The sequence below is a fragment of the Vicia villosa genome, unplaced genomic scaffold (genome assembly GCF_029867415.1).
Source record: "Vicia villosa cultivar HV-30 ecotype Madison, WI unplaced genomic scaffold, Vvil1.0 ctg.000460F_1_1, whole genome shotgun sequence".
NCBI classification, from domain to species: Eukaryota; Viridiplantae; Streptophyta; class Magnoliopsida; order Fabales; family Fabaceae; genus Vicia; species Vicia villosa.
In genome coordinates this window covers 232,919-259,917 of record NW_026705220.1, presented here as the reverse complement: position 1 = coordinate 259,917, position 26,999 = coordinate 232,919, and the positions used below count along the sequence as shown (strand labels likewise).

General features: G+C 36.0%; 1 protein-coding gene and 2 pseudogenes across 1 annotated transcript; 2 read left to right on the top strand and 1 right to left on the bottom strand.

The window, feature by feature from the left end:
- The first annotated feature begins 4,363 nt into the window (after positions 1 to 4,363).
- Positions 4,364 to 6,016, top strand: LOC131628532 (uncharacterized). The gene is made up of 2 exons (XM_058899363.1): positions 4,364 to 4,655; positions 5,328 to 6,016. The coding sequence occupies exons 1-2, from the start codon at positions 4,364 to 4,366 to the stop codon at positions 6,014 to 6,016; spliced, it is 981 nt and encodes a 326-aa protein (XP_058755346.1).
- A 776-nt stretch (positions 6,017 to 6,792) lies between these two features.
- Positions 6,793 to 7,821, top strand: LOC131628515 (fasciclin-like arabinogalactan protein 12; annotated as a pseudogene).
- A 225-nt stretch (positions 7,822 to 8,046) lies between these two features.
- Positions 8,047 to 11,302, bottom strand: LOC131628531 (uncharacterized; annotated as a pseudogene).
- Positions 11,303 to 26,999: the final 15,697 nt, after the last annotated feature.

The window sequence follows — 26,999 nt, the reverse complement described above, 5'->3', positions numbered from 1 at the left end:
TATAATATTTTAAAAGATATTATAAGATATATATTTATAATAGTCTAAGAGATATTATAAGATATTTATAATATTTGAGAGATATTACAAGATTATAATAATATCTTTTATTCTAACAGTTAAGGAGATATATTTTTGTATTTGTTATGGATTTGATGAATTTCGGCTATTATAAATATACATCTCTTCTGTTATTATAGTGTGATAATTTTAGAGCTTTAGAGAAAAAGGGAGAATAAGGGTTTAGGGAATTCCAAGGGAAAACTTAGAAAGGAAAAGGTTTTTGGGAAACCTTTGGAATTATCTAAGGGAAATGAGAAATGCTTCTGAACACCTTGGATTTGAGTGATTCTTATATTGAGTTGGAGAGGTTGGGAAACACTTGGATAGAAAATAGGGTTTGCTCTTTAGGAATTGTGAAGGTTATTTTCTTGTAACTCATTTGTAATATCTTGTAACAACTTTTTAAGTATAATGAATTGGAGAATTGCTCTCTCCCCCAGAGTATATCGTTTGATCGAACTGAGTAAACAAACTTTCGTCTTTTTCTCGCCTTATTCTGTTATATTATCTGTGTACAGATTATTATTCACTACCACAATTTTAGCTTTTAATAGCATTTTTTAAAAGTGCTATTAAAAATTACTCATAGAAATCTATAATAGCCCTTTATTATCAGGCGCAATTATAGAAAAATCTTACATTAGTGTTTTACCTTTAAATGCTATTATATGTTGATAACGAAAAAATAAATTTAATAGCGTTTCTTCCGTACGTGCTAACAAAACAGATAACCCTTGAGAAAATCTCTATCCATCCCTTGAATCTCTTAGCCACTTGGAAAAATTCCAATTATACCCCCTGCTTCCGTAGATGCTGTAACGCCCGTTTTATTTTAGTTATTTATTTTATTATGTGTTTTGTGAATTTTTGGTGAATTATGGGATTAATTAACATTAAGTCATTTTATTAAGTTACCAAGTCGGTAAATAAATTAGTTTAGTTGGAGAAATATTATTAGAATTAATATTCTAGTAAAAGTAGAACTATTTAGTTTATCGGGCCTAATTGATTTTGGAGAAATATAGTAAGAGGGGGTGTTAAGAATTAAGCCCAAAGTGATATTAGAATTAGGGGTTAGTGAAATAAGGGAAATAGAAGTTTAGAGATATCAGAAAATTAGAAGATGAATTGTGAAAGAAGAAGGGAGAAGAGGAGAGGAAAGAAGCTAGGGCAAAATCCCATTGAGGCTAGAGTTGTCTTCAATCCAAACCAAGGTAAGAATGAGATTCTTCCATTATAAGTGTTTGTATGATGATAGGTTATGGTGGAGATTTGATTTCATGCTTCAATTTTCATGTTCATAGAATGTTTGCAATCTTGATGTTGTGGTTAGATGTTGAAATTGATGTTTGATTTACTGTACAATTGATGCAATTGGTGGTTGTTAATGAATAGCTATTTGATACTTATGATAGACCTAAAAAATCATAACTTAAAATGCTGTTTTGATATATAAGAGTTGAGTTTTTGGGGTTTGAAGGAAAATCCCGTAGCAGGAGAAAAATACAAATTTTTACATTTCTTCAGTGATGTAACCGGTTACATGGTTAAGGTAATCGGTTACATGTATGAAAAATGATGAAAAATACAATATTTTGGGAAATTTTGGGTGATGTAACCGGTTACATGGTTGATGTAACAGGTTACATTGAATAAAAATGGAGTATTTTTGCTATTGGAACTGATGTAACTAGTTACATGAATGATGTAACCCGTTACATCACTGAGTTGGCAGATTTTTCCAAAACTTTGAAAAATCATATCTTTTGATCCGTAAGTCCGATTGACATGCCGTTTGGACCGTTGGAAAGATAAAAATATTATCTTTAACATGATCATAACTTTGGGTTTTTAAATTAATATTTTTCTGTTGTTAATTTGTATTTTGCGTGTCAGTGTTGCGTTTAATGCGATAATATTGGTGGTAAATGATGAGGATGTTGTTGGAATAATGAACCTATAAACTATATGCTATATTATGATGGTGTCATTGTTATTGTGACTTAAAATGAAATGAATTAATGTGAAGGCTTATGCCTTGTTGCTTTACCATGATGTTGTTATGATTGATAGTGACGTGATGATTAAATGACGTATGAGGATGAATGGTAGGTTGTTTCATAATACAACCAACGACGATTAGCCGAATTGGTAGTGACTTGATGTGTTGTTTGAGTTGCATTATTATTATTGTGTGTCGCATGTAGATGTTGCATACTTGCATTGAATTTGATGGTGACGTGGCCTGAATTGGCAAAGTGACGTGAGCTTGGCTCGATGATGCCCTGAATTGGCAAAGCGATGTGGGCTGAACCCCTGGGTAAAACATGCGTATTAGGGAGTTGGATGCATTGTATTGTCATGGTCATGTGATGATTAATGAATTGTTTTGCTAGTAATTATTGATAATGTGTTGTTAAATGATGAGTGATGCTAATGTTGTATGCAGTGGTGAGTTACGTATGAATCTTATCTCTCCCTATAGTTATTATCATACGTTCCTTTATACTGTTTGATATCTCACCCCTTCTGTTTATATGTTACCCTTTGTTGGTAACGTGCAGGTAACGATGGGGAGTAGCCGTTTTTCGTTAGTAGCTCGATTCGTGTCTATTGCTCTGATACGTAGCACTCGGGGGGGATTGTCATTTGCTTTGACTTATGTTATTATATGTAGTTAGATTTTGTTGTTGTCTTGTGGAGACATTTTGTTTATTCGTTCTTACGTTTTGAATGTAAGAGTTTATGAATTCCGCTGCGATGTCTTAAAGTTATTTGATTTGAATGACTAATTGATTGTGATTCCTTTCGTGGATATGTGCTATGTATCTTTATAATAAGCTATTGTGGTGTATGGGTTTTGAGTCGATAAATGTGACGCCTCGAATATGTTGTTGTTTTTGTGATTTATGCACCCTGATTTCCATATTAATTATGGGGTAGATTTTGGGTGTTACATTAGTGGTATCAGAGCATGTCGGTCCGTCCGGCCAAATTGTCGAGTCGTAGTGTGGTCTAACAATCGAGCATTGTTACTTAGTCCTAATTTCTAAAATAGGTGTTACTCCCTCTATTTATAGATTTAGGTTAGCTTGCTCTCTAAGCCAAAAGCACAAAACTATAAAAGCCAAAAATACCAATTTTGAAACTAAATCAAATCTAATCAAATCTGTATGTAACTAAATCAAATCTAACTAAATCAAATCTAGTTCGACACACTCATTATTTGACTCTATGAATTACAATTTAACACAAATTACATTTTGAAAATTCTAATGACAAAAATAATAGAAATACATATATGTGACGGTTGAAAATAAATGAGCGTTAAAGGTTCTAAATGCAAACTATTAACTTTTAAAATAAAAAAATCTATAAGTATTTTATAATATTCTTCATATTAATTTAGATTAAATTAGAGTATCTTAAAGTATATCTAAATTAATATAAGATATTTATAATATCCTAATATTAATGAACGAATTCGCAAACTAAAGCGGTGTATTCTGTTACCTGCGAAACACTAATTAAATCGCCGGCCCATAGACTAACCAGTTGACTGCCAGACCGACCTATCTCCCACCAGATTTCTCCGACATCATTAGACACTCGGTGCTGCCAACCAGCCTACCCTCTTAGTCTCAACGTCTTCGGTCGACGTTTATACTACTTAGTGACATTCTAATTTATACGAATTTTGAAACATGATTTTTTCTCATCATCCTCAAATTTTGAGGACATATTTCAACCGAATATTTATGGATGTCAACTTAACTAAGATGCTTTACTCATTTCTTGATGCATGAATTGATGCCCTTAACTTATAAAAATATATAATTTTAATTTTAAGAGTATTATTGCCGCCAAAATAATTAAATTTTTAAAAATCTTTCTTACATGCTTGCTTGTCTAAAGCCATTAGCTCCTCTTTTTTGAAGTTGGTTCCTAAATCTACTAATCCTTTGGGATTGGAAGATTATAGACCCATTTGCCTTGTAGGAGTGATTTACAAAGCTATATCTAAACTTTTGGCTTGTAGATTGAAGAAGGTTCTAAACACTATTATTTCTCCTTGTCAAAGTGCCTTTGTGCCGGGAAGACAAATGCTAGATGGTGTGTTAGTGGCAAATGAAGTGGTGGACTTTGCTCAAAAGGAAGGTAAAAGTTGTCTTCTCTTTAAAGTTGATTTTGAAAAAGCTATGATAAAGTGAATTGGGGTTTTCTTAGATATATGCTAAGAAGGATGGGGTTTGGTGAAATTTGGATGAAATAGATGGAGGCTTTAATTTTTTCAAGTCATATGTCGGTGTTGGTGAATGGTAGTCCGACAAAAGAATTTGTGGTAGAGAGGGGTTTGAGACAAGGAGACCCCCTTTCTCCTTTTCTTTATGTCATAGTAGCGGAAGGTCTTAAGGGATTGGTGAACAAAGCGGTGGAAAATGGGGACTTTATGAGTTTCGATATTAATAGGTTGTGTAGTATCGATATTCTCCAATTTGCGGATGACACTTTGTTGGTAGGAGATGGTAGTTGGAATCACATTTGGGCGATCAAATCGGTGTTGAGGGCGTTTGAGATTGTTTCGAGCCTTGGTATTAATTACCATAAAAGCAAGTTAATTGAAATTAATATTAATTCTAATTTTTTGGAACTTGCTTCTCATTTTCTTTCATGTAGGTTGGAGGATAAAAAATTCATCTTTCTTGGTATTCAAATAGGTGCTAATCCGAGGAGGATTGAAACTTGGAGGACTCTTGTGAACAAGTTAAAAAAAAAGACTTTCTTCTTGGAAGGTGCGTTTTCTTAGTTTTAGTGGCTGAATAACTCTTCTCAAATCCGTCTTAAGTAGCCTTGCTATTTTTACTCTTTCTTTTTATAAAGCTCCGGTAGGGATTATTAAAAAGATTACTAGGATTCAAAGTAATTTTCTTCTGGGAGGGACGGAGGGAGTTAAAAAGATTCATTGGGTGAGTTGGAAGGTTTTATGTTTACCTATTGAGAAAGGTGGTCTTGGTCTTAGAAGGATGGGCGTTTTTAATGCTGCTCTCCTTAATAAATGGAGATGAAGGATTCTTGAGGAGAATAAGGCTTTGTGATACCAAGTGTTGAAGGCGCGTTACGGTGATATTAATTTGGAAGTTGTTAATGGGGAAAGAGGAGGAAAGAGGGGGGAATCAAAATTGTATTGGTGGAAAGACATTATTTCTTTGTTCAAAGGAAAATATGAGGACTTTTTTTTGTTAAGAAGGTATCTTTCTCTTTAGGTAATGGCTTTTCCGTATCTTTTTGGCATTCTTCTTGGTTGACTAGTGGGTGTTTGCGGGACATTTTTCCTTCATTATTTTCGGCTTCCCTCTTGAAAGATGTTTCGGTGGGTAGTATGGGGGGTTGGGTGGGAGAGGTTTGGAAATGGGGAGATCTTGTAATTGCTTATCCGAACAACCCCGGTTTAATCGATGATTTGTTTTTGTTACATGATAATTTGAATCTAGTTTCTCCGAAGAAGGAAGGAAAAGATAAGGTGGTTTGGAACGATAGTGTGGATCATTCTTTTTGGGTAAAAGGTTGCTATGATTACCTTTCCTCCTCTTTTGTCCCTTTTGGTCCGGCCAATTTTAATGATAAGGCGTTTAGTCTTATTTGGAAGATGAGAGTTCCTCTCAAAATAAAAGCTTTTGGATGGAGGTGTTTTATTGAGAAGATTCCTACAAAAGATTTGCTTGTTCGTCGAGGTATTCTTTCTAATTTCAATGATATTTCTTGTGTTTTTTGTGGAGCAAATACCGAATCTACTTATCATTTGTTTATTGGTTGTCAAGTTGTCACTTTAGTGTGGAAGGAAGTGGCCGGTTGGATAGATTTTGGTGAAGTGGGAATGGTTGATCTTAAGGATAGTTTTTTGAGATGGAGTAGTTTTTGTAAACACAAGAGGGTAAAAAAAGGAAAAGAATGATGTGTTTGGTTAGCTATGATTTGGTGTTTGTGGAACTTTAGGAATGAAATTATTTTTAGAGAGGAAGATTGGAGCGTTATGGATATTGTTTGGAACATTAAAGCGGTGTTACGGAGGTGGTCTTTTATTGGGAATATTACACAAACCAATTGTAATTTTTATGAGTTTTGTAAAAACCCTTTGTTTTATATCTCTTAAGTTTCATTAGGTGTGTAATATTTTTTTTCCGAGTAGTATTTCTCGGATTTTTTGTAACCGAGTTTGAGAACTTTTGTTCTCCTTTAATGTAGCTTGCTTAAAAAAAACAATATTAAGAATCCTGAATGAGAATAAATTTAAACATTTATTTGTAATTTAGGGTAATTCTCAGTTTTTACAAGAGTAAAATCTAATTAGATTCAATTCTAAGAGTATTTGTACCGACCTCCCAAACCAAATAATCTCATATGATATCTACCTTGGCTGATTGATGCAACACCTTAATCTCTTTGCTTATGACAAGATGAGATTTATAGTTGACAAGGACACGTGAAAGAAATAGCAATAGAAATGTATAGTTAAACTTATGATTATTAGTGGAATATCTCATATACAAACAGCCAAATACTATGCAAGTATTACTTATACATTAGTTAGATTTGGTATCTCTTTCACTCTGTTTCAGTTGCAAAAAATTTTTAACTTTCTGATAACAAATCACAACCTCCTTATCAGAATGTTCATAAATCACTCTCATGTTTTGTTCTCTATAAAAGCCAATTCCTGAATCTCATCAATACATCGAGGTAGTACAATTTGCATATCCTGCAAAAGCACCATAGCCCTTATTCATCAAAACCAAAATGATGTTGAATAAGCAATCTCATCTCTTGTCCTTCTCCCTCGCAATACTAATTTCGCTTTTGTATTCTATCACCACTACTTTATCTCAATTATCACCTGCTAATGCTCCAGTACAACCTACACTACCTTCCCCGACCACGCCAGCTGCATCTCCCAAACCATTGGTACCTTCATTGCCGGAATCACCTACTGACTCCACACCTGACACTTCAGACGCAGCGGTTGACATAGTCGGAATCCTGAGAAAAGCAAAGTCATTCAACGTCCTAATCCGACTCATGAAAACCACTCAATTGATCAACCAACTCAATTCGCAACTATTGACTACAAAAACAGGCGGATTAACAATTCTTGCACCAGAGATGACTCCTCAACTCTCTTTCCGATGGACAGAAACTCGAGCTCTTGCAGTTCCATGTTATTTCAGACTATATGTATCTAGCTCAAATTTTGATATTCTAACCAACCCTGTGAGAACACTTGCCGGAGCTAAACCAGGAAAGGTGGAACTGAATGTTGTAAGTTACGGTGGAAGTGTGAACATATCAACAGGTGAAATAAACACTACAATCAATCAATGGCATTATATATACCGATAAGCATCTTGCTATCTATAAAGTTGGCAAAGTGCTTCTTCCTATGGATTTCTTTTCCGTTGCTAAGGCACCTACAAAGGGTCCGTCTTTGGCACCAGAACCTTCAACTGATACAGCAAAGGCGCCTAAACCCGATAAGGATACATCTTCAGATTCGTCGCAGGTAACTAATCCAAAAGAACAGAATTCTGGCTCAGTGAAGATTGTGTATGGAAAATGTGTGGCTCTTGGGCTTGTAATAGCTTTGGCTGCGATTTTGCATACCTAATATTGAGATACGGAATATGCTATTGAATTTCATTCTTCGGAACACGCACATTCGTTCTGTAACATTATTTTTCCGCTGTCATTGTTTTTGAATTTGTACTTTAGGATGTATACTTTTCATGTTACTATGTTATTTCATCTTTTCATATATTTGATTTCATAAGACACTCCAAATTATTTCTTTCCTTCAAATACAGACTAACGTAACTTAAATGTCTAACACTACAATGACTCCTTCATATCGTTAATGTAAATCATAAAATGTTGGTGGGAATGAATAAACTTAAAACAATATATAATTCATTATAAATAAATAACACAACACTACAAAATTATGAGTTCACATTCTTCATTTACTTCATCTTTAAGCATCTCATGTATAAGATTCCGATCATACCAACAACAACGGTTGAAGCCCTCAGTCCATCTTCCAGCACCTATATAGAAATCATCACGAGAACTAAAAGTAATTTGCTTAAGCGATTTCGCACTTCTCAATAGGTGACTAGCTAACTCCAATATATTCCCAGAGCAAACACAGCCATTTAACTTCACATATTTTAAATCATTATGGAAAACCCCTGCATTTTCTCTTCTTCGCCTATTAGATCCAACCATGTGTGATTTTTCTCTATGTTCGTTTTTAATCTGAAAAATGAAAAAAATAAATTTAAATACAAACGAGAAATATATATAAATAATGAAAAGAGAGGGGAGGCGTTACGGCCAAAAATAAAATCATGATATATACTAAAATACATAATTTACATATACTAATTGGTTGCGATTAACTAACCGTTAGAGAGAGTTTTTGGAGATACTTAGAAGCCATTATAATATCCAAAATCCAAAAGTAGTCTTTATTAGGATCATCCTTTCCGGAAATAAATAATTCCAATTGTCTAAGATTTTGAAATTGAACCAGATGCTTCATTAACTTGGGTATCTGTTTACACAAAAGCAATTATTGAGTCAAGTAATTAAAAGATAGCTAGGAAAAATCAACACATAAACATCAACTAGCATGTTAGGGTATTGAGTGAGTCACACCTGTGAATGGTGACTTGTCATAGCCAAATTCTCAACATGATGTAATCTTGCAATCCTAACAAAGTTATATACACTATAGTACTTTCTCACACCTCCATCCCAAAAAACCTTCAATAACTTTGGTGCATTAACAAAGATTGTGCCCTTGGAACCTCTATATTCAAAGGATGAGAGATTCAAAGCATCAATATTTATCAATATTTTATAAGAATAGTGACTCTTATCGCAACAATTAATTATGCCCAAATGACGCAACTTTGGACTGACAATTTTCAAGTCACGATTGAACAAGCAGTTCTTAAAGGTGACATCTTCAAGTCGGAGATCTTTAGAAAACAAATGAGGTATGACTTCAGTTTGAAGACACTCGTTGAGGCCTTCCAACACCATTGTAGTCACATTTTTTAGTTCATATAAATCAACAAATTTAGAAATTTTACTACTGCTGCAGCTAAACTTGGATAACATGTGAGACTTAATGTTCACTGTGTGTAAACGGTCAGAATACCCATAATTAGAAGGCCGAAAATTAGAAGAATATTCCATGGATGAGAGATTTGATGCAATGATATCTATATTCCGCCGGTTCCAAATATTCCCGCACTTAATCTTCAAATGAAGCAATGTTGAACTGATTATTTTTTGGTCAGATCTCAAGGTACATTCATTAAGAGTGAAGTTTTCAAGATGAATGCAATTTAGAAACAGATCCTGAAGCATATTCTGCTTCAAAGGAACTTGATGCAGCACAAGAGTTCTCAAATTCTTCATTCCAAAATGTTCCATAGGTGCTGCTATGAGGCAGTTCTGTAGGTGTAGATATGTCAGAGAATCATTGTCAGATAAGAAAGGAAACAAAAATTTGTATGGCTTCATTGTATCTTCATCATCACTACTATCACTATCACTTTCACTTTCAGTATCACTATCATCAAAATCAACAAATTTACATGGGAAAAGCAGTTCAATACGATTGACTCCCTTATGAACTCCTTTGTGAATCAATCTCTCAATGACATCGGTTTGATCATGACATAACGGAAAATTTACTCGGATCGAACTGATCTTGTCACCGTGATATTTCAGCATGAAAGCATCCAACTTTGTGGCGAATTGAGATTGAACCTTTCACAAGAGTGGAAGGGTTTTTGGTAACTTTGGAATTGTTTTATAGTCGAACATGTTATGCATATCGAAATTGAGATCCTTCCTAAATCCCCATTCGGGATACCATTGTTTGGATAATGCACTAGTTTTCAACAAAGTCTTCAAAGTTAACATGGAAAAGATATGTGATATAACAGAATCAGGTAACTCAGTTAACTGATCAGTCTTGCGTTTTTTAACACTTTTCATTGTTGCTGCAAACAATAATGAACAAACTTTAAAAATTGAATTAACAGTGTGATCAAACAAACAAAAACTATATTTGAACACGTACCTCAGAACTGTTCTTGATCGTGATGCCACACAGAACAATAGGTACACCGTACACTGTAGAATGACAAATTCTGGAGAAGAAGATGATTGTGAGTAGCTTTCTGTTATGAGAATTGTTTTTATGAAGAACACTGTTGACGGTTTCGTTGGAAAAGCCGGAGAATTAGGGTTTATCTCTTCATAAAATTAGGGTTTTTCTTTCACGCTCGCCAAAGACTCATGCAATTTACACGTCAATTCAATTCTATATCCTAATTTTTATTATTAATTGTTATTTTTTTAATAAATAATTTGATATTTAATTTTCAGACTCTTACTAGATTTTTTTTTTAATTTTAATGGTTTGAAAAAATAAAAAATTAAGAATAAAATTTAAGAATATTTCAATCCACACCTTGATACTCTTATGCATCTGACGAAATTTCGTTTATGTTCCTTAGTTTCGGAAATACACATCAAGAAACACTCTTTTTTTTTTTGTTAAAATTTGTTTTTTTCGGAGCTTAATCTACGGAAGTATTATAAAATAGTGAACGTTGGAAAATTCAAATTAATTCAGTTCAGGGAATATTCCGTAGATATATCTACGAAACGTCTTAAAAACAGAATGTTCCGTAGATGTACATACGGAACATTCTGTTATATTTTAAATCAACTACATTTCATTCCAAAACTCCAAATTTTTGTGTGCCACAACAGAATAATACATCAAAATATAGTACATCCAAAACTCAATGGTATATAGTACACCAAAAGAATACATCGTATAAATCATCCAAATAGTGTCATATACATAATCAAAATAAATTACATCGATGTAATAAAAATACAGACATCAAAATAATCAGCACGATCACTATTGTGTGTGTTGGACAACATCCTCATCCTCGCCTCTGCCTCTAGCGCCTCCTCTACGTCCACCACCTCGTCTGTCGACTACTCTGCCTCTACTGTCAACTACCCCACCTGTCCTGCCACGATGTCTATGATACAAGAATGCCCCCTCTGCCACCCTCATGAGATCATCCAGTATACGCCTATTACCAGACCCTTTAGGGAAGAAACCACCGCCAATGCCTGTCTGCGCCATCTCAAGTATCTCACGACAGCGATGAAACACATCTTGAGTGTGGTCTAATGAGACTAATGGGTCTGTAATATCTCCTGATAAGCTGGTCTAGGCGGTGATCCCACTGCAGTGGGGATCATGTATGGGTGTGACAAAGTGAAATACCAAGTGATGTACCCGTCGACGCAGCTCTAGTCTGACTCTGCTCTGATCTCTCGAGCCTCTTCCGGAACCATGTGATGCTTATAGAATGCGAAGGCCTCATTTATCTGTCGACGGGTCATCCTGATAGGAGCAAAGACAAAAGGGTGGTGAGGTATCATGTGACAGTAGCGAATTGTCGCATGATGTGCTCCCAAAGATAGCAAACAATGATGGTCGAACTGGCAGCCAGCCATCCGGAATATAGTGCAGTGTTACCTCTCTGTTCCGGACATGTCTGGCGGTATGATCAATGTACCCCGTCAACATGGATAAATCGAACAGACCCCCTGGGTAACCCTTTGGCGCCTCAATCAGCCTTTTCATGCAATGTGTCAACATCATTAGGAGGTACCACAAGGGAGCTAGCACCATCCGGAGGTGGCATAGAAGATCCAGCATTGGCTGGAGGTGGCACAGAAGGAGCAGAAATATACCGACGACGTCTGCGCCCTCTCATCCTGACCACTAGATGTCAATTGTCCCAGATCTAAGAGTCCATAGGATGACGCTCCGTGGTGCACCTCAGCCAACGACCACACTGGATCCCAGCGCCTCCTCTTTAATTTTATTCATATTTCTTTTTTCTAATTTGTTTCTTTTAATTAACTTTTTTTCTTTTCTTTTTCTTTCAATTAAACTTCTTTTTGATTAAACTAACCAATTAACATATCTAGGATTAGCTTTTTACCATAAAATTAATTTAACAAATTATTTTAATCATAAAAAACACCAAAAAAAATTGTTTGTTTCTTTTAATTAATAAAGATAGGTTTAGGTGAAATAAAATGAGACTTTAATTTATTTTTAGGTTAAATAATTAGACATAGGTCATATTTGATTTTAATTTTAATTTTGTACATATTTAAGTAAATTAAATAATTAGTTAATTAGGTTTTAACCATTAATCAATCAATTAATTTAGAATTTGGATTTAATTAATTAAAATTAATTTAGACTTTTAAGTTTGGATTAATTAACATAAATTAGGTTTCTACCTTTTAACCCTAATCCTCTTTTCTGTAATTATTCAATCTTTCCAACTATATTTGTAATTGTTCACGGATTGTAATAATTTAGATTTAAACTCCTTAGAATTTAATTTTTCCAAATTATGTAACTACAAAAGCCTTGCAATAGTTTAAACTAGGACTTTACTAGTTTTGCATCCCCGTTTTGGTTATGTACCCCCATCCCGAAGCCATGTAATAACGTAGATTTACTTTCCGCATTTACTTTCTGCACCTATAAATTGCTTAGATGTATGCTAATAGGATTGTATGGAAAGATAATAATTGGACGTAGCCCACTAACCTCAAGATTAAATAACTGAATCTAACACACTATTTTTACTTGTTCACACACTCACCTTTAGGGTAACCCTCTCTTGTTACCTTCGATTAAATGGTCAAGTCCCTCGAACATAGGGATGTCTTAGAAAGGTTGCCTCTGATTAATATCATCATTGTCCCTTCGATAAAAAGATCATAGTCCCTCGATGACCCTTCGATGTTGCCTACGAAATATGATCTAGTCCCTCGAGTTGCCTACGAGAATGATGATAGTCCCTTCGAATGCTAAGACATCCTTTCAAGTTGCCTTCTATGAACATTCGATGACCTTTCGATGTCCCTTTACATCCAATGAAAAGACTTCCCACTAACTAATGGTGTGGATAGTCTTTATCACACGAAAGCCTTAAAGTATAGGAAAGACCTTACAAAATTAGGGTAGGTAACTCCTGATTGTTTGCTCAACTCAAAACATTCAAAATGATTTTCACACCTCATATTTCAAAAAAAATTCAAAGACTCCACTTTGTATACATTCATACGAGAATCATTACAAAGTTAAAGTTCTTTTACAAACTGTTTTTCTAAACACACACTATACTTTCAAACAAATCAAAACAAGTGAGCTAAGCAATTAAGAGCCCATGGATAACCATGGATACATAGGGTGCTTACACCTTCCTTTTGTATAGCCTACCCCCCGAACGCAATCTCTTTCAAAAAGGTCTTTCTTGTTCTTTTAGCCTTTTCTAATTGGATAAAATAAAAGTCGATGGCGACTCTTGCTAACCGCAACATGTTTTGCGAATAACAAAACAAAATTTCAGTTCTCCCACTGTATTACATGCGCTTTGGTTTTTTATAGATTTTATTTCGGATATGTACCTACCAAATTTAACCTACCAAATTTCTAAATTTCAAAATATAATATTACAAAGTCCTTCTTTAAATTCAAATTCTAAACATAATCACTACACACAACAAAATAATACAAAATACAAATCAAAATAAATTTTGAACAAATTCTAATTGAAACACAAACTAAATTAAAATAAAGTGTAATGTGTAATAAATTTAATTTTAAAAGAGAAAAAGTTGTTCCAAATAAATTTTGAACAAACTCTACATATATTTTAACATGTTATTTCTCTATAATTTGAATTGGCATTATGTTTGGTAAAACTATAATATAGTAGCAATTAGTTAAATAGGATATATAACTTGTAAGAGAAAGCAGGTGGAAGTTCTATTTGACAAAGAAACATGTTGAGTTGATTTGTTTCAATATTTGGACAACATGTCGAAGAAGATGTTCTATGCAAGTCATTCGACATCGCGCCTGAATCAGAACTGTTGATTGAATCTGACTTAGCAATTAACAGCAATACATAATATTACTAACCAATATTATGCAATCATAGGTAACGCATGAAAGATCTAGAAGAATCAAATCAGAATATGCTTGACTGAAGACTTTCTAATTTTGGAGATTTATTAGGAAGATTTGATTGAAGACCTATTTTGTAGGAGAATCTTATGGAGATTTGTTACAGCATATTTGCTGTAATTAGAGGCCCAAGTCCATATGGGAATAGGTTATAAATAGAAGCTTTGTAAACTAGGTTTTTAAGCCAACCAATATGTAAAATTATAAGGGTTGTGTTGGTAGGTGAAACCACCCAGTTTGTGGGATGGTCACCTTGTTCTCACTCAAAAGCCTTTAGGTAATGAGTTGAGTATTGTTCTTGGAGGAAGCTTTTAAGCAACTCCAAGACGGTGTTCTTAGTCTAGAGTCAAGGCTGAGTATGGATGGAAGTGCGGCTTCCTGCCTGACATAGGAGTGTGTCTCCTCATCATGGTAGTGTATCTTCTATTCCGTGGCTACAGGATTGTGGAAATTAGGTCATTGGTACAACTCCTGGGACTGGAAACTGTACAACATCACTGAGGTGATTGAAAGTGGAATGGAGATATTCCATATCTAGGGAGGACCTAGGTAGAGATTCCTTCGGGTAGGGATTAAGTGAAGAGTTATAAACGGGGTAGTTTAGCTCTGAATTGATACTATTGATATTGGATTTCCTTCCTAGCTTGGTATGCCCCCAGAGTAGGTGTGTTTGTCACCGAACTGGGTCAACAATTTTGTGTGTTTTTATCTTTTCAGTACTGTTATTTTCTTGCCTTTGTTATTAATGTCAGATCAGATCTCTCAATTGGTATGAGAGCAGGCATCCTGTTCTATCTCTGGATGAGATATTGGGAAGATACTTTCTGGTTCATGTGCAAGAAAGATAGTTATACTGAAAAGTTGTATGGACTTGGTCAGTTCATATGTTTAAGAATTGTCCCTAGAAGTGGAGGATGGACTATTCGTGACAAGGTGTGTGGTGACCTTGCCTTGAGGCTGTCAAGATAGCAGTGACTCATGTTGTGCCTGAAGCTTGGTGGAGGAGTTTTTCGTTTATTCTGCTGCATCTGATGGAAAACTTCTGGTGTATACTTTGATGATGTATCCTATGGCGTGATACATGGAGGATTGTGTCGATTAACTTATTAAAGTAGCCAAATATAGTTGAGGTTTGTCTCAGATCCACTCATAAAGGAATTTTCAATAAGTTCATTAAAAGGAGACCGGAAGAAAGCAATTTATTTTTTCTCTCTTTTCTAGAAGACCAACCACAGGCCTTTGTTGAAGGGTCTCTTGGTGCATTTCTTGAATGATGTTCTACAAAAGGTTGAGACATCATATCAACAAATTATGCAGAATTTTGCTGGTTAAAGAGATTGCATAACAAATGCTTTGGGGGCTAAACAAATGTGTATTAATCACATATGTTTGGAACCTACTCCTGATCTGAAAGAGGAAGCATCTGGATCTAAGAAGTTTCAATGCTAGAAACTTGTCTTAGATGAATATGTTGATCAGGACATGAGCAATAAATGGGATACTTCTTGGGATGGTTTATTTCTGATCTAATGAAGTAGGAGTGCATAAGCTTAGCATGCTATTGTATTTGAATGACATTTCAACAAGGTTCTTCTTGTATAAAGTCTATACTAATGTCAAGAACATTATCTCTGATATCTGTTTGGTTCTTTTGACCAAAGGAATCAAAAATTCAGAGAAAAAGACTTAAGGCAACATTTATCCAAGGATGGATAATGAAAGGCAAAGTAACCTAAGCTCAATGGTTGATAAGTATATGCACTTTGGAAGTATCATCTAATCTATTGGACTGATTCTTCAGTATTAACTTAAGGAAGGGGAGCTGAACATACCACATCAAGAGCAAGGTATAAATACTCAAGGGAGGCCCCCCTCAAGTTCAGAGTTTAACTATGTGGTGTCTTCATATATTGGAACAGTTGGTGATGCACTAAGGGCTGAAGTGCATTAATGAGTCTTGAAGAAGTATAGATGGTTATGGTATAGTGCTGACTTTACCACTTGCTTGTTGTTTTCTGCTCCAGATACCTGTTAGAGGGAATCTCCTCTTTAGGTGCCAAATATTGGCTCCTTACATCTCAATGTCAGACAGGAGGTCTTACATATGTTCCTAAGGTGTGTATCATGTACGTCACTTTATGATATCTGATCATGAAGGATGATCAGTTGCTGAAAATCCTCCTTGTATCCCCAGTAGGAGTTATACATAGATTACTATGGGGGTTCCACCATAAACCATAGTTGTTGAATGTGTGTGTAAAATGTAGATGTCGGATATGATGTTAAGACGTCATCTAAGGTATTTACCTCTTCAGCAAAGTAAACCCAGTTTGTCCAGAATGAAGCACAAGGTCAAGCCACTGACCAATTCTGGAGTTATTTGTGATGAAGGAGGCTGACATGACTTTTGTCATGGAGAATAAACAGCCTGAGCCACAGGTATGCAGAAGAAAAGCCTTGAAGGAGGTTTTGCATGAGACCGATGGTGAATGCTTTGAGAGGAGATGAAGTGTTTATCTAAAGAGCTATGCAATTATGCAGCCCGAACTCTCAAGGTTCAGAAAAAGTATGGAGAATTTATTTTTCTCTATGTGGCTGAGTAGCTTGATCAAAAGAGCTACTGACAATTGAAAGGTTATTTCTCTCAATGGTGGTGTACGACAACCAGATCCAGCTATCAAAGCTGATGTCCTAAATCATGATGGAACATCATGACTACTAGTTGTTAACAAGTTTATCACTTTATTCAGAAGTGATGTTTCTGAATATGACAAGAGCAGTATACGAAGCTTCTGGCCCTATCCACAGGGGTGTATAGTGAAGGCATTACTCCTGAAAACAGCAATTAAATCCAGACATTGCTAGGTGTTATAAATCAGATAGGGGATCTGATCAACATGCCTTTCAAGGAAAGTTTCTTCTTCAACAAGGGGCAGAGTGACAGTCTGAGTACAACAAAGAAGCTAAGTACATTTGCTTTGGAATATGTGAAAAGTTCCAAGTCAAGTGTGTCCTTGCTTATGTGGATATCTCAGGGTACTTGATAACTCTCTCAAGGAGTTGTTGGTTCTGTTCTCTAAATGTCAGGATTGATTTTATAGTATGAAGTCATACTCGGCTGGTATGTCCAACCAGGAGTATGTAATAGTGGTTACCCTACACTATGGGAACCGTTCGTAGTAACTGAATTAGATCAGAGATATGTTCATTTGCTTGTTCCTGTATCCTGAAAAAGATAAAGTTAGTCTTTATGCAATGTCATGATGCATGTATTATGTGACGAGTTTCTCAAAATAAATGAGAAACTTGCATGTTGCTATATGCAATGTATGGATATGTATATGGTGCATGAATATGATTTAGAATATGATTTATCCTGTCTTGATTGAGAAAATAAATCTTTGTGTCATCGTGATTTTGTTGTCTGATCTTCTCTTGAAGATGCTCAGCTGGGGATTTATGATTTCTGCTTGGGGATGAAAGCGATTTGAATGATTGATCTTTGATGCACCCTGACTGGGGATAAGAGATATGAATGAACCCCGTTGGAGGAGGGATTGAAGATAGATACTTGAGGAATACCCTGTGGGGATATAATCCTATGAAACTGGTTCTATGGGAGGACGTGGATGCCTTGAACATTGCCCCAATAGTTATAGTGACTGTCATTCCTGGACTCGTAATGATTGGGACCAGCCAATGAGTATTGGTCGAAGTGTCAAATGGACTTTCATAGATTTTCCCCTGCTAGTAGGGATTTTTTAAAAAGATTCGCCTCGCGAGGACTTTATGAGGTGTGTACTATGGGTGACATGCTCCCAGTAATCGTAGACTTAGGATGATGCCCCATGTTGATTGGGAAGTAGCTGTAGATCCACTTGGGTGTATGCCCCTAATTGTTTGGTGCTCCTGAGAGATTCTTTGAATCTTGACCTGATTGCCTCAGTATTGACTGGATAAAGCATGTCATGTCCCTTGTATTCATTGACTTCTAGTCAACTGAGTCAGTCATAAGAGATGTTGCTGCTGAAATAGTTTCGTCTGTCGGGATGACTTTTAGTCATTAGTCGTACCCTGTGCATATTCTTTCTGATGCTAACATTTGAAATTATGTAGCAAAATATGTTTAATAATGAATTCATGAGATGCAATGCATATGTCTGTCTTGATTTTTTGAAAAACATTAAAACAGGAGATGTAAAAGCGTGATATTTGTAAAAACGTGATGTCTGTAAAAAATGAAATATCAACTCAGCATTTTTGGTAAACCTTAAGGAGTCAGGATACTTTTTTGGTGACAATATGCTTTCGACTAACCTTGCTTCAGTTAGGACTTTCAAGGGTTGTAACGTGGCTTGGTTCACGGTTTAAGAAACAAAGGATAAAGGCTCACAATTTTATTTATACCCATCCCAATCTTCGTGATGTTCTTCGATCCTATGCTCAGTTAACTTTGCGTTTCAGCTTTAGCAAAGCTTGAAGTGTTTAGCATTGATATTTGATGGTGGTTGAAGCACCAGAAGTTTATTTGGACAGTCAGTCATCCTTCTTTGTAATTCTTTTTGTTTTGGTCGAGGATTTGTAGTGACCTCTTTTTTACTTTGATTTTTGTTATCCCTAACTTTTGCCTGAACTGATTATTTTGAGATTACAGTCAGCGGGATATTTCAATTTTCGATTAGTCTCCTTCATAGGTTTTGACTTAATAGCCTTTTTTCTTTTGATAGATGTTGACTGCCTGTCTTAATGATTACGGGAAACCATCATTATTTGTGTAAAAGCGTACTGGTATGACTGAGTTAACTGAGTAACTACCCTGCCCCAGGTTATGATCAAAGGTTTTAAATTGCTCAAGAAAGAAAACTTCTACTCCTTAGGCTCAAAGGGGTTGACGAGGGACTATCATCCTTATATCTCCACTGTTTAGGAATTGAAACAATGCCTGTACATCGTCAACATAGTTCGTTCAAAAGCATACTGTATGAGGTTGCGGTATCGTTTTCGTCATCCTCCCTTAAAAGGTTCACAGCTTTAGCGAGAGTTAAATACCACAAAACATATGCAAAGTAAAGACATAATTTAAAATGAGTGATAGAGAAATAATTTATTCAAGACAAACATATGCAATGCACTAATGATGATTATTAAAACAGATAATGTCTATCATAATTCGAATGTTTAAACAAACAGAATAGAAATCAGCAAATGAAAAGTAAACTAATGATCTGAAAGTTCCTCCTTCTAGCCATCCACAGCATTAGCAGTCACGTTAGGAGTCTCAGGAGGATCAAATTCAACTTCCCCAGCGTCGATCATATCTTGGATCTTATTCCTCAATGTCCAACAGCTATTCGTATCATGACCAGGACTATCGGAGTGATAGGCACACCTCACTTTGGGATTATAGCTACGAGCAGAAGTACTAGGGTTCTTAGGGGGATCCTTTAAAGTGATCAACCCTGACTTCAACAAGTGTTGTAATGCTTGAGCCAGTGACATATTGATCTTTGTGAATTTGTAATACGGTGAACTGACTTTAATCGAAAATGTTGCGGTTAGCAAGAGTCGCCACCGACTTTTATTTTATCCAATTGGAAAGGCTAAAAGAACAGGAAAAGACCTTTTTAAAAAGATTTTGAGTTCGGGGGGTAAGTTATGCAAAGGGAAGGTGTAAGGCACCCTTTGCATCCGTAGTTATCTACGGGCTCTTAATTGCTTAGCTCACTTTTACTTGTTTGAATTGTTTGAAAAATGGTGTGTGAATAGTAAAAACTTTGTTCAAGGACTTTAGCTCGTAAATAAGCGTAGCCTTGTTTTGAAAGTATTTGAAATTGAGTTGGAAAAGTATTTTTGATTTGAATTTGAAAAGAGCGAGCAATTAGTAGCAACTACCCTAAGTTTGAAAATTCGTTCTTTTAGCTTTTCGAGGCGAAAGGATCTATCCATGCCATAAAGGGCAGGAAGTCTTTCAATTGGATGTTTAAGGGTCATCGAGTAATCGCTCGCCATAAGACTGTCCCATGCCATAAAGAGGGCAGGTAGTCTAAGGGAAGGATATAATAGTCATTAATCTTTTTAGGCATCATGCGAGGATACCTTAGCAATTGGACAATCATCTTATAAGGCAACATCGAGGGACAGACTTGATGATAATGAACTGAGGGCAACGTTTGTTTTGCTTAGGTATCCTCGGAATCGAGGGGCTTTGACTATTTAGTACAATTAAAGGCAACAAGGCAACAGGCAACAAAGGCAACCAGAGGGATTACCCTAAAGGTGTGTGGGTGCAACAATCACGTGGTTGTATTCGAATATTTTATCTTGTTAGTGATCTAACGTTTGATTAATTAATCTTGTCACTCCCTACATTACTAACCACACAATAATAATATAATAATATAATTTAAGTGCCTTCAAGGCCAAACAATACAACCAGTAAACAGTTACATAATAGTGGGGGAAGGGAATAAGAAACCAGCGGATCCCTTAAAAGGGTTTGACATAAGTAATAATAAACGAAGAAAAATATCAAGGTTCAGGTTTAGGGTTACCGATATCCGTAGCTTTGGCAACTCGACGAACCTTTAGCTTCGATTAATGAAGGTTGATGGGCAGAGTTTTGCCTTGAGCATGAGAAGCATTGACCCTGACCATTGGAGAATTGACAAAGGAAAAGAAAGCAGTGAGTGTAGGAGAGATTCATGGGCATTTGAAAATAGATCCTAACTGGCAAAATAAAAATTAAAATAATATTAAAACGAAGTAAATAAATAACCAAGGCTTAGAAACTTAGCTTCTTGATTGGCATGGCGCGTAGTCGGAAGAATCTTGATTAACCCTGAAAATTTAAACAACAACAGAAAAAGGTTAGTGTATGAATGATCTACAAATCCTAAAAAGGTTTATGAACCCTGAAAGGTTTTCAAACCCAAGAAAACTTATTGTGACCTAAAAAGAGGTTCGTAAGGCATAAAATGCGTTAGTGGATAACACCTACCAATAGCTAGTGATCATGCTAAAATCAGGGTTTAAGGCATAAAATAATTTTAATGAACCCAAGATTAAATTGTAACCCTAGAATAAATATTAATTTAAAAAAGAACAATTATTTTTAATACTAAAAGTAAAATCGGGTTTTCGATTAAATAAAATAATTAGTTATGAAATTAATATATGATAAAAGTAATAAGAATAAAAAGAATTATAATATAAAAAAAAAGAAATAAACAAAGTGTTTATGTAATTAAAAAAGGAATAAAGAATTTTTAGAAAACTTAGCTCTAGGATCCTGTGTGATGAACTTGTGGAGGAGTATGGTGGACGTGCAGATTCGTGGGCGTTGGATCTAGCCGGGTGAAGATCTGACGGTGATGATCTGCGGATGCGTAGCGTGTACCTGTGCGTGAATGTAGTGGATCTGCAGAGTCTGAAGTGGGCCCTCCTGCTGTATGCGCGTGCCAATTAAAGGAGAGAGAGACAATAGTGGACTTTGACTGGCGAATAGCGATTGGAGAGAGGAAGCTGAGCCGCTGACCAACGAACCAGCCATCGCCACGCGTGCGATTACTGTTTGTCTTCTTCAACATATTCAAAATTCAAATTCTGCTACAGCTCCGCTACCATTCTCACATGAATCTGCTACGTTTTCTGGTATAGGATTTCGTAGCAAATGTCCTGCACAATTAATACTCATATACAAACGTTAAATGAAGCATGAAATCATCCATTCTACCTAATTCGGCCATGGCAAATTCAGTAGTGCTATTATTTTTGATGGATGAGGCTTGAAACTACGAGAACGCGAATGTTGAAGCTTGGAGCTTCAACAATGGTGGTTTATCGTTCCTGCACCAAAACTTCATAACAATTGTTCTAAACGGTCCTACATATGAATATGAATATATACACGTGCTTGGAATTCATTCAAATAGCATGAATATGAGATTTCGAATTTAAAAAAACATATACAAACCGAAGGAGTTGGCTGCTTGTATCCCGGCCCGTGAATAACTTCAAGAACGGTTGGGAATGCTCCTTGTACTTCCAGGAAAACAATGCAACGTTGGAAATTGGCTTTAACTCGCTGTGAATTGAAATACCTTGTGCCCTAGTTATGAAAACTTTGTGAGCTTTGGAACCCTAGTTGCTGCTTCCAACTTTCGTCCCCTTTTCCCCTGAATAGGGTTGTTAATATATATGGGAAGGAATTAGGTTAGAACATGGGCTTGGATCATTGCATTATTTGGAGAAATATTTGATTGAAGATTATATATTTTTCTATTTTTGCAACCTATCTTGCACCAATAATTTCTCACGAATTTCTCTATGCTAAGTCCATATATTTGCTCAAGATTTGATCACAAAATAAACCAATACCATATCTTTTATGTTTTATATTATTTGTTTATTTTATTTAAGAATTTAAATGAATAAACTCAAAAATAACATAAAATAATAAAAATAGAAGAATGGTGCCATGGGCCTTATAATGGATCATGAACATGCTTGGAGTCCAAAAACCTAAGCCCAATAGTCAAAAGAATCAAGTTTGTTCATAATGACTTTTGTGTACTCTTTGAAATTTAACCAACTTTTGTGTTCATAATGCCTTGTGTAGTGGAATGTGTCTAGGAGCTTTGTGTATTGATCTGGATTTGTATCAGAGAAATAGTATGGGCAAATTTTGGGGTATGACAGCTGCCCCTGTTCAATTATCTTAAACCTGAAGATGTAGAGTGGTTTGTGTGCCATTCGGTATCTGAAGGTGGAAGATGATTGAACACAAGAATACCAAGAAATTTGCCCTACTTGAAGTAGGGACTTCTGTCGGAGATGGGCTTGTAGATGCCATCTGGTAATTGTTGGAGTATGGATTGTTGCGAAGTTTCTGCTTTTTGCTGTTTTCCCTTTTTTTTTTGAATGTTGAGGAACCGTCAAAGGTATCGACTCAAATCTGTGTTGGGTTATTTAAGGAACCGTCAAAGGTATCGACTTAAATTTGAAACATATCATTGAGGCACCGTCAAAGGTATCGACTCAGATATGCAGATAGATTGTATAAGGAACCGTCAAAGGTGTCGACTTAACTCTTGATGTGGGTTGTTAAGGAACCGTCAAAGGTATCGACTTAACTTTGAAACATATCATTGAGGCACCGTCAGAGGTATCGACTCAGATATGCAGATAGATTGTATAAGGAACCGTCAAAGGTATCAACTTATATCTGAAGTGTGTTGTTAAGGAACCGTCAAAGGTGTCGACTTAACTCTTGATATATTAAGGAACCGTCAAAGGTGTCGACTTAATATTTGAGAATAGATTGTTAAGGAACCGTCAAAGGTGTCGACTTAACTCTTGCAGATAGAGATAGTAATATCCTGAAAAATAGAGGTTAGTTTTCTTATGTCATGATGCATGTGTTTATGTAATGAGTGTCTCAAAATAAATGAGAAACTTTGTATGTTATGGATTTGTTATGCAGTGATGTATGCGATGTATGAATATGTTTGTGTCATATGGTATGCGAATATGATTTAGTCGAGGAAATAAATTCCCAGGTCTTTGTGATTTTGATGTTTGACTTCGTCTTGAAGATGCTCGGCTGGGGATTTATAATTTCTGCTTGGGGATGATCAGTAACTTGATATTCCCTGATTGGGGATAAAGGGAAACCATGTTGGGGAGCCATGCCTTTGTTGGGATAGTATGTTTAAAGATATCTTCGTGAGGACTGCTCTGTGGGGATATGATTTTGTGAAGACGGAATTATGGGAAGGCATGGATGCCTTGAATGTTGCCCCCAGTATTATAGTAACTACCATTCCTGGATTTGAGTAAGACATGTCAATGAGTATTGGTCAAGATGTCGAACTGGATTTGCACATATTTGCCCCAGTTAGTAGGGACTTTTGGAAAGTTTCGCCTCGCGAGGACTTTATGAGATGTGCACTCTGGGTGGCATGCCCCTAGTGATCATAGGGATTCAGATTTATTCGGATGCATGCCCCTGATTGTTTTCGGCATCCTTGAGAGATTCTCGGAATCTTGACTTGATTTCCCCAGATTGATCGGGAAATAGTTTGAAATCCACTTGGGATGCACACCTTTGACTTTTTGGCGTTTGAGAGATTCTTTGAATCTTGACTTGATTGCCCCCAGATTGATTGGGCGAAACGTGTCATGCCCCTTGTATACGTAGGAGACATTGCTTCTTGGAATAATTTTTGTCGGTCGGGCTAACTTTGAGTCATTAGTCATACCCTTTGCAAATTCTTTCTGTTGCCAAACATTTGAAATTATGTAGCAGAATACGTTTAATAATGAATTCATGAGATGCAATGCATACGTCTGTCTTGAGTTTTTGAAAAACATTAAAACAAGAGATGTAAAAGCGCGATATTTGTAAAAACATGATGCTGGTAACAACGTGATGTTTGTAAAGATGAAATATCAACTCAGCATTTTTGGCAAACCTTAAGGAGTAAGGATACCTTTTGGTGACAGCATGCTTTCGAACTAACCATGCTTCAGTTAGGACTTTCAAGGGTTGTAATGTGGCTTGGTTCACGGTTTAAGAAACAAAAGATAATGGCTCAAAATTTATTTATACCCATCCCTTCTTCGTGATGTTCTTCAATCCTAAGCTTAGTTAATTCGGCTTATGTATTCAGATTCCAAGAGACCTTTGGATTTGCATCTTTTGATAACGATGATGGTTCGCAAGCAGAGAGAACTTTTTGAGATGGCAGTCACTTCTTCCTTTTGGTAATCACAACTTTGTGTTGTATATTGACTTCTCTTTTTTCATCTTTTTGATATCCCTAACTTTTGCCTGAACTGTTTATTTCTGAGATTACAGTCAGCGGGATGCCTTGATTTTGCCTAAGTCGTCTTTTGATTTTTGACTTAGCAGGCTTTTCTTTGTATATATATTTTTCATTTTTTCTTTTGAAGATATTGACTGTCTTATTTGATGATTAACGAACCATTATTGTCTTTTGATTGACATCTCCAACACTTCTTTGATGTGTGCGGATGACCGCTTGTGATTGAAACCTTTGTTGAAAGGTGTACTGCATGATTCTCTTAAAACAGAATGCACAGCCAAATTAACTGAGAACTACCCTGCCCCAGGTTATGATCGAGGGTTTTAATTAGTAACAAAAAAACTTCTACTCCTTAGGCTCAAAGGGGTTGACGAGGGATTAACATCCTTATATCTCCACTGTTTTAGGAATTGAAACAATGTCTGTACATCGTCAGCATAGTCTGTTCGAAAGCATACTGTATGAGGTTGCGGTATCGTTTTCGTCATCCTCCCTCAAAAGGCATACAACTTTAGCAGGAGTTGAGTGACATAACAACATATGCAGAATAAAGATATAGTTTAAAATGAGTGATAACGAAATAATTTATTCAAGACAAACATATACAATGCACTGATGATGATTATTAAGACAGATAATGTCTATCATAATTCGAATGTTTAAACAAACATAAAAGAAACATGTAAATGAAAGTAGATCTAATGACCCAAAAGTTTGTCCGTTTAGACGTTAGTAAGTCTTGCCATGAGTAGGCATAGGAGTGGTGATCACCACAGGAGTTTTTAGGAGGTTTGAATTTGATTTCTCCGTCATTGATCAGATCTTGAATCCTATTCTTCAATGTCCAGCAATTGTTTTTGTAATGTCCAGGAATTGTTTGTGTAATGTCCAAGACTGTTGGAATGGTACGCGCACCTCGCATTGAGTTTATCGTCAGGAGTGGAGGTGTTAGCATCAATTCGATCTTCAATGGATGTTGTAATGCTTGAGCCAATGACATATTGATCTCGGTGAATTGACGCTTAGGTACGTCTGGCTTTCTTCGTTGCTGTGGGACTTGGTGTAGAGATTCAGAGTATCCGGGGTTCGAGCTTCCGGAATGTGTATCTGATTGAGAAGACCAGAACGGGTCATGCTTTAGACCATATCTGTAGAGGAGTGTCAGAACGAGTCATACATTAGACCATATCTGAGGAGGAATATCAGAACGAGCCGTACATTAGACTATATCTGTTGAGGAATAGCAGAACGAGTCGTACGTTAGACCATATCTGTTGGAATGTCAGAACGAGTCATACATTGGACTATATCTGTTGAAATGTCAGAACGAGTCATACATTAGACTATATCTGTTGAAGGATATCAGAACGAGTTATTCATTAAACCATATCTGAAGGGGAATGTCAGAACGAGTCATACATTAGACCATATCTGATGAATAATGCCAGAACGAGTCATACATTAGACCATATCTGACTGAAGATACCGGAACGGGTCATACATTGGACCATATCTGAAGGGGAATGTCAGAACGAGTCATACATTAGACCATATCTGATGAATAATGCCAGAACGAGTCATACATTAGACCATATCTGACTGAAGATACCGGAACGGGTCATACATTGGACCATATCTGATAGAGAATGCTTGCTTGTTAGAGTCGATGAGTTATTTGACGAAGTTTTGGAATGTAAAAGGACTGGTCAGAATGAATCTCCAGCTTGATTATATCTGAGAGGAATGATTGTCGAGGCGGAACCTGAAAATAAGGTTAGGAATATGCGATGTCATGAATGCAAATGCAATACTTTCAAGGATCTTTAGGAATTTAGTTAGCAACTTTAGAAAATGATTTGGTTGCATCTTTATTTGAAGAGTTCTGAATTTCGTCTTTGAACATCCTTCTTTGAGAATCGAGCTCACCATATCGAGTGGGTCATCGCCTCTGA